The sequence below is a fragment of the Salmo trutta genome, unplaced genomic scaffold, assembly GCF_901001165.1.
Source record: "Salmo trutta unplaced genomic scaffold, fSalTru1.1, whole genome shotgun sequence".
Classification (NCBI taxonomy): domain Eukaryota; kingdom Metazoa; phylum Chordata; class Actinopteri; order Salmoniformes; family Salmonidae; genus Salmo; species Salmo trutta.
The window spans coordinates 3,527-12,506 of NW_021823095.1; the positions used below are offsets into that span (position 1 = coordinate 3,527).

Below are 8,980 nucleotides of genomic sequence, written 5' to 3' on the forward strand. Positions count from 1 at the left end.
GAGTGAGTGAGTGAGAGACTGACTGACTGACTGAGTGAGTGAGTGAGTGAGTGAGAGACTGACTGACTGAGTGAGTGAGTGAGTGAGTGAGAGACTGACTGACTGAGTGAGTGAGTGAGTGAGTGAGTGAGAGACTGACTGACTGAGTGAGTGAGTGAGTGAGTGAGAGACTGACTGACTGAGTGAGTGAGTGAGTGAGTGAGAGACTGACTGACTGAGTGAGTGAGTGAGTGAGAGACTGACTGAGTGAGTGAGTGAGAGAGAGACTGACTGACTGAGTGAGTGAGTGAGTGAGTGAGTGAGAGACTGACTGACTGAGTGAGTGAGTGAGTGAGAGAGAGACTGACTGACTGAGTGAGTGAGTGAGTGAGAGAGAGACTGACTGACTGACTGAGTGAGTGAGTGAGAGAGAGACTGACTGACTGACTGAGTGAGTGAGTGAGAGAGAGAGAGAGAGAGACTGAGAGAGAGAGAGACTGACTGAGTGAGTGAGAGAGAGAGAGAGACTGACTGAGTGAGTGAGAGACTGACTGAGTGAGTGAGAGAGACTGACTGACTGACTGACTGAGTGAGTGAGAGAGAGACTGACTGACTGAGAGAGAGACTGAGTGAGTGAGAGAGAGACTGACTGACTGAGTGAGTGAGAGAGAGACTGACTGACTGAGTGAGTGAGAGAGAGACTGACTGACTGAGTGAGTGAGAGAGAGAGAGAGAGAGACTGACTGACTGAGTGAGTGAGTGAGTGAGAGACTGACTGACTGACTGAGTGAGTGAGAGAGACTGACTGACTGACTGACTGAGTGAGTGAGAGAGAGACTGACTGACTGAGTGACTGAGTGAGTGAGAGAGAGACTGACTGACTGAGTGAGAGAGAGAGAGAGAGACTGACTGACTGACTGAGTGAGAGAGAGACTGACTGAGTGAGAGAGAGACTGACTGACTGAGTGAGAGACTGACTGAGTGAGAGAGAGACTGACTGACTGACTGAGTGAGAGAGAGAGAGACTGACTGAGTGAGAGACTGAGTGAGAGAGAGAGAGACTGACTGAGTGAGAGACTGAGTGAGAGAGAGAGAGACTGACTGAGTGAGAGACTGAGTGAGAGACTGAGACTCACCGTTTCTGTGGAGGTGTGAACAGCCTCTTTCAGGCCGTACAGCCTCCCGGCCACCATGAGGATCCCATTGGTCCAGATAGCACAGTTCTCATGGGCCCAGTGTTCCTTAGCCTCAGCCTCCCCCTGCAGTCTCTGGAGCAGGCCTCCTCCTCCATTGCCCCCTTTCTGACCACTAGCTGTGGCCTCCGCAGCCCTCCTCTCCTCCTGGAGCTTCTGCATCCTCCTGAACCGATCCCGTAGGGTGGGCCGGTGCGTGCTTCCGCCCTCCGCCAGTGCCCTCTCTGCCCTCCTGGGGCGCCAATGGTGTGGGTGGGGCTGATGATTGTGACTCCCACCACAACTACTACTGCCCTCCTTTGTGACTGTCTCCATATCCACCTTTTTACTAACTTCCTTTTTGGAGCTGGGGTCTCCTTCGCTTTTTGGGGTGCTGCTGCTTGGTTCCTTGATGCTACTGTTGGAGCTTATTTTCTCTTGGTTTTCCCTCTGGGTTTCTATATGTCTTGCTGACAGGATTTTGCGGGGGATGCTATCCTCTGGGAAGTAGGGCCCACACAAATCCCCCAGCTCACGGTAATTTGCTGGCTTTCCACACAGGCAACACGTTAGACACCTGTCAATTAACGTTTTGTTAACCAAGGGCCCCTGGAGCATAGCAGAGGAGCTGGGTATCGCCTTGGCAAATGTGACTGGGTTTTTAATTTTGTCCGGGCTCTTTTTCCGGGGCTTCTGAAACACCATCTTCAGCTCTTCATCGCGCCTGTTGACGATGGTACAGAGGGAGGTGAAGTCTCTGGAGCTGTCCATACGCACATATGGACAGAAGGAGGGTTTGATTCTGCTTTTAGGAGTGTTACTCAGTACCTGTTTGAGAGAGGGCTCCGGCTGCTTTTCCTCTGACACTACAGGACTATCCTTTTTCCATTTCTTCTTCTTGAGTCTGGCCTCCCTCCCTGCAGCCTTTACAACCGCTTCAATCACCTCCATGGCGTCTTTGATTCCCTTTTTAGGACCGGGTTTTTTGTGCACCCTCAGAGGTTTGCAGCTCTGCTGTTCACCTGGGGCTCTCCCTCTCTTTTTGGAGGGGGATGAAGAGGGCTTCCTCCCTCGTTTGGAGGGAGGCGGCTGGATCGTTTCTGTGGTGATCACCTGCGGGCTGTCTGTGATCTCACCTGGGCCAGCTGGTAGAGCGGGCATTGTTGTTAACGCTGTGTCAGCGGGTGTCTCTGTCTGCTGTTCTCCTGTTGTTGTCTCTACCTCCTCATCAGCCACAGGCCCCTCTGAAGGAGTCTGTCCTCCTTTCCTCTTCCTCCTCCTCTGTTTTAGATGCATCTCGTGGTTGTTCTTGATGGCCCTCTGCTTGGCCAGCCGCGGCGTGTTGATGATCAGGCTCCCCGTCTCCATGGCGACCACCGTGGCGTCCGTGCTCTCCACCATGGCCCATTTCCTCCTCTTGGTCCTGTTGGGTTTGTTGGCACCGCTCGCCGCAGCAGCGTCTGGCACCCCCGATGGGAGTGGCTCCAGCTGCACCCCCTCCCCGGTGTTCTGCTGCACCCTTCCCTCCTGTTCTGTGTTCTGGGCCCCTGTGGAGCCCCACACATCCCCTGCTAACTCCTCCCGTGACACATCAGGGGCGCTCACCACTGCCACTGGGGCCTCGCTCTCCTCTGAGATGGGCAGCGACACAGGCTTTGATGTCACTTCATCTACTGTCGCCTCTGTGCTCTCGGGCTGTGGTGTTGGCGGGTGTTTCTTCGAACCGGTGCCCGAGTTTATTTTCTGAACCATGGCCTCGTATTTCAGACCCCTGCCTTTGCGCGGGGGGAGGTACTTGGTTTTGGTGGGACACTGAGAAGGTACACTGGGCATTTCACTAACCACATTACCGTCAGCCATCGTGGGAGGAGGGTTATCTTTGGTCAGCACAGTGATCAGAGAGGCCTTGATGTGTCTGCCTCTATTTAGCCTTCTCTTGGGGCCTTGGACATCCATCTCCTTGGGTTTGACTAATGGAGGCTGGTTGGCCTGGTCAGACTGGGGAGTTTCAGGCTGGGGCTGTTGTGGTTTTGGTTTTGGTTTTGGACCTCGCTTTTTCTTCACCAGAAGCTCTAGAGGCAGAGGACTGGGTTTTCTTTTGAGTGGAGGTACAGGTGCAGTTACAAGAGGTACAGCTACAGTTGGTTCTTTAGGTTTCTCAGGTGGAGCGACAGGTGTACTGATGTCTGTTTTACTGGTGTCTGTTACACTGGTGTCTGTTACGCTGGTGTCTGTTACGCTGGTGTCTGTTACGCTGGTGTCTGTTACACTGGTGTCTGTTACTCTGGTGTCTATTACACTGACGTCTGTTACACTGGTGTCTGTTACGCTGGTGTCTGTTACGCTGGTGTCTGTTACGCTGGTGTCTGTTACGCTGGTGTCTGTTACGCTGGTGTCTGTTACACTGGTGTCTGTTACTCTGGTGTCTATTACACTGACGTCTGTTGCTCTGGTGTCTATTACACTGACGTCTGTTGCTCTGGTGTCTATTACACTGACATCTGTTGCAATGGTGTCGGTTTTACTGGTGTCTGTTACACTGGTGTCTGGTTTACTGGTGTCTGTTACACTGGTATTGGTTTTACTGGGGTCTGTTACTCTGGTGTCTGTTACACTGGTGTCTGGTTTACTGGTGTCTGTTACGCTGGTGTCTGGTTTACTGGTGTCTGTTACACTGGTGTTGGTTTTACTGGGGTCTGTTACTCTGGTGTGTGTTACACTGGTGTCTGGTTTACTGGTGTCTGTTACACTGGTGTCTGTTATACTTGTGTCTGTCTGGTTAGGAAAGACAGGGATGGCTGGCTCTAAGCTCGTACGTTCCTCATTTTGTAACACTGCATTGGGCTTTGTTATACCTGTCAAGGTTTGAGTCAGGATTCCCTCAGATTGCTCCTTCTCTTTTTCCTTTGGAAGCTTATCCTGGGGTGGCTTTCTGGATCTCAGGACCATGTTCTTTCCGTCCTTGCCTGGAGCTTTCACTTCCTGGTTCCCATCAACTTGCTGACTGTTGATGCTCAAGCTCTTCTGGCCTCTTCCTGGACCCCCTGTTATGGGTTGAATGGGACCTTCCTGTTGTGCCAACTTCAACTTAGAGCCTGTACCCCTGGGACGACCCCGGGGTGCTCCTTCAGTTGGCTTTGGACCTGGTTTTGGTCCTGGTTTTGGACCCGGTTTAGGCCCTGGTTTTAGACCTGGTTTTGGGCCTGGTTTAGGCCCCGGTTTTAAACCTGGTTTTGGGCCGGGCTTTGAATCGGGTTTCAAACCTGGTTTTGGTCCTGGTTTTAGACTCGGCTTTGAACCTGGTTTTGGTCCTGGTTTTAGTCCTGGTTTAGGCCCTGGTTTTAACCCTGACTTCGGGCCTGGTTTTGGGCCTGGTTTCGAACCCGGTTTCCGCCCTGGTTTCCGTCTTTCAGGGGGCTGGGGATCCTTGGAAGGTGTGTCCTGTGCGTTGAACGAGCGAGTACACATTCTGGAGCGGGAGCCCTCAACAAGCAGTTTGGGTGTCTCGCTCATCGTGATTATGTCCTGGTGAGCGGCCATGTCTATCTGATTGGAGAACAGAGCACTCTTGCTGGAGGGCATGCAGGGTTTCTGCAGGGGCGAGGGGGCACTCTCCCCCTCTCTCTCCACACTCAGCTGTCTCCTGAATTCCACACCTGAGTGCATCAGTCTCCTCCTGCCTCGGCCGTGCTTCCGGCCGAAAGCCTGTGGGGGTGCAGATGGGGCCACGGGTTCTGGCTTGGCTGAGGGGGTCACAGCGCTTGGGCAGCTGATGCCCGGCTCCATGTCCTCATCACCTTTCTTTGGCGAGGGTGGGGTGTTGGCCCAGGAGGGCGCTGAGTGCAGTGTCGACTTCCCCGGCAGCTGAGGGGAGTCAGGCTCCAGCACGTTGGAATCGCTGCGATCGATATGGTCCCTGGTGTGTGACGGAGCTGGAGGTGTTGCTATCTCCCTGAGAGCTGAGAAAACCATCATGGCCGAGTGAGACTGGGGTGGAGTGTCACAAATGGCTGACCCACTTTCTGGGGATTCTGCTGCTGCTGCTGTTGCGTCCGGTTGTGCTGCTTGGCTTTCTGTCTCTGCAGGCTCGGTGTTACTGTAAGGCTGAGGCTCAGCCAGGCTCTGGCCTTCTGTTCTGCTGCACAGTTCTCCAGAAGGCTCCTCCTGTTTGCTCGCTCTATTGTTGAGGACCTCCTCAGCTGATGGCAGGCTCTCACTCTCTTCTCCCTCTCTCTCCTCAGCAGACAGAGGAGGAGATATGGAGTTCTGCTTCCTCTCCTGCTCCCCCTCCTCCTCATCCTCCTCCTCTTCTTCTCTGCTCTCTCTCTTCTCTGAGGCGGAGAGCCTCTGGTCCAAAGCCTCGCCCCGGGGGGTAGGGGATGTGTTCTCCGAGCTGTCTTCCTTCTCTGTTAAATATTGATCTTGGTCAAGGTCACCCCTGGAAATAAAGGGGGATGTCTTCACTGAGCTCTCAGAGTCAGTGGGAGATTCGGATTTGAAGGCCTCTGATTTCATCTCCTGGCCTAGGTCTCCCTTGTGGCTGGAGTCTGAGAGGCTTGGGGACTTATCCGCCGAGTCCCCTTTGCCTCGGTCATATTTGTTTTGTATCTTGTGGTACATGTTCTCGTCATAGCAGTAGCTCTTTCCCTCGGTCACTGCTTTGTTGATCTTGCTATACAGCGCTGGGCCTTTCTCGTCCTCCGGCCATTTCTCCCGCTTCTCTGAAGTTTCTGTGACATTATCGCTGCCTCTGCGGTCAACCTCGCTGGTGGAGGTCTTTTTCATGCCATCATCCTCGTAGTCTGCCAGTTTCTCTGTCCAGGCCAACTCCTCAAAGTTTTCCTTCAGTGGCAAGCCAAGACGTTGGATGTCTGGAGGGGACTGGCTCTCCTGCTTCATGGGGCTGGGGATCGTCACACTCACGGGGGACCTCTCATCCCCCACACTCTTCATGGCGGTTTGTCGGGGTTCGTGACCCCCCTGTGATCTGGGGTCAGGGGTCATGTTGTCCCTGGAAGCCACGCTCTGCAGACCGGACACAGAGTCACCAGACCGGGTGGACATGTCATCCGGAGAGGTCATGGAGCAGGATGAGGCCGTGTCCAGGCCCAGGTGTGTGTTGTTGGGGGCCTGAGCTGGGCTCCTGCCCTGGCCGCAGTAGTAGTACCCCCTCTCCTGCTGCTCATCAGAACTACTGGAGTACCCTCCCTCCTGCATCTCCATGGGGACGAGCTGGTGCTGGTTGGTGCTGTAGGGGTCCTGCATGGGGCCCCCACCGTGCTGACCCTCGGGGCCTCCTGGCACTCCTTTGTAAACCTCTTCCTTCTTGGAGGAGCTGCCTCCACTGCTCCCAATGCTGCTGCGCTTGCCCCCCTTCTTGTTGGCGACCATGGCCTCGGAGAGCAGCAGCTGCTGCACATTGTTGGAGATGTTCTCCACCTGAGAGGTGAGGGCATTCAGGCTCCACAGGCTGGGGTTGGCAAGCAGCTTCTCAGAGAAGCGCTCCTTCATGGAGACCCCCTGTGTGTAGCTGTGCTGCGGGGTTGGGTGGGCCACGTTGGGGGACGAGGACGGGTGGGAGCGCGGCGGCATCAGCAAGCCCTGGTCCTGCAGACCCGCTGAGGAAGAGGAGGACGAAGAAGCCGCGCCTGGGGTCATTGGTGGCTGGCTGTACTGGAAGCTCTCTGGATTGGTCATCAAAGGGGAAGGGGTGGAGCTGTAGGAGGGTGAGCGGCCTACAGAGCGTGCAGGGGAGTGGCTGGAGGCGGGACTACATGTCTGGTAGTACTGCTCAGGGGATCTGACGGACAGCTCGGACAGACAGTAGTTCTGCTGGGGCTGGCTGAAGTGTTGGTATTTGGGGTGGGTCTCCTGGGGTGTGGGCATGCCTTGTAGTGGGGGCTGGGGCTCGTAGCCACCCCTGGAGGGAGTCTGTTGGTAGCTGTAAATGTTCTGGGGTGGCGGGCGGTATCCCCCCTGCTTCAGACTGCCCATCTGCCTAGTGTACTGGGAGCTGGGCGGCATACTATATCCCTTGTAACAGTGGGGCATGGGGCTGCACTTCTCCATGTAGGAGGAGGAGGATGGCGAGGGGGACGGGGGGTGTTGGGGGTAGTGGAGGTGGCTCTGGGGGTACATCAACGGGGACTGGCCTGGGTTTGTGGGATGGGGCTGGTGGTGTGGGCTGGTGTAGACCGGAGCAGAGGCCTGGTGGGGCTGGTGACACTGGCTCTGGGAGTGAGCCAGCATGTTCTGGTCCAGATACTGGGAGGACCCAGGGGGACCCGGCTCCATCCTGCCTACCATCTCCTGCTCGTACTGAGCTAGCTGAGCTGGGTCGTCCCACTTAGACTGCTGGAGGTGGCCCTCGCTCATATACTGGGCCGGGTATCCCCCCGAGCCCATGTGATTGCTGTAGCCGCCCGCCTGCATATGCTGGGGAGTGGGAGGAGGCCCTTGGCTCCCCCCACTGTAAGCCTTCTTATCATGAGGCGTTGACCCTCCTCCACCACCCACACCACCACCACCACCCACACCGCCTTCATTGCCCTGGGGGTATCCAGGGTATGCCTGCTGGCTGTAACAGTCCTTAGGTCCAGGTATAGGTCCACTTCCTGGTCCAGGTCCGGTCCCTGGTCCCGCTGGGGACATCCCTGTAGCGGTGGCCAGGGCGTGCGCCTCGTAGACCTGCCTGGTCTGTCCGTGGTGGGGGTGCTGTCGGTAGCTCTCCAGGCGTGATAATTCATGGTGCTCCTGCTGGTAGCAAGGCTGGTTGCCGTGGAAACCGCTCCTCTCTCTGCTGAACGACTGCATGGCTCCAGCTATAGGAGGGGCGGGGGGAGGGAGGGGGTCGGGGTGGGGGTGTTCTGACAGAGCGAGAGAGAGCCGGGGAGAGAGAGATGAGAGAAGGAGCGGAGAGGGAGATGGGGAAAGAGGGGGAGGGATAGAAAAACAAAACAGAGAAGGAGGGGGTGTTAGTATCACAGAGCCAGGACGTTACATCTCTACCTTCACGTCTCTAACCCCAACATCCTTCATCTCACCAGGAAAGATCAGAGACACAATAACAAAGTCTTGCCTTTCTGAGATCAATTGACTTAATATCATGTTCAAATAAAAGAAATGCTCGATTTGAATTCACAAGTAATATTACTGTACACACCTGTACACAGCTGCACTGTAAATACATTCAAATGATTCATTTTCCCTTGACAGATTCTAAGCAAAGGACATATCTTCTGGGCAAGATAAGATGGAGTCTGGACTCTGGTCAGGGAATAGTGAACAAGCTAGAATACAGCGGCCATTTCAACCATCTCAAGATGGAGGGAGCTAGCCCGTTGTTGGTGGAGCTGGGATTGTCAGGTCATGCAGGAGGCAATGTGAGTCAGACATGTCTGTTAATGTGAGCTGCCGTCCAAACCAAGCCCGCCACGCAAGGACACGACCTCTGGAGGGGAAACCAGAATAGACGGGGCACAAGAAAACACATAACCAGATAATTGGTGTGATGAATAGGTGAGGTGTTAAGAGATAACGGTCGAATCCCGTCAATGTCATTCTGCATGAAAAATCTAATGGGAATTTTCACTGTGTTATTGTGAGGCTATTGTTACTCAATATTGACTTGTAATATGCAAGCACATGTTTCAGTATCACATGACAGCCATTAGTTCTCTCTCTCTCTATCTCTCTCTCTGTCTCTCTCTCAATGAAATTCAAAGGGGCTTTATTGGCATGGAAACATGTTTACATTGCCAAAGCAAGTAAAATAAACAAAAGTGAGAAAACACAAAACAACATCCACAATAAACAGCAAATATTGCGCT

General features: G+C 54.4%; 1 protein-coding gene across 1 annotated transcript; it reads right to left on the minus strand.

Moving 5' to 3' along the window:
- Positions 1-1,115: 1,115 nt before the first annotated feature.
- Positions 1,116-7,964, minus strand: LOC115188815 (retinoic acid-induced protein 1; the record flags this gene model as incomplete). Its single annotated transcript, XM_029747662.1, has 1 exon — positions 1,116-7,964. A coding segment is annotated over exon 1 (6,849 nt), but the record flags the coding sequence as incomplete, so codon positions are not given.
- Positions 7,965-8,980: the final 1,016 nt, after the last annotated feature.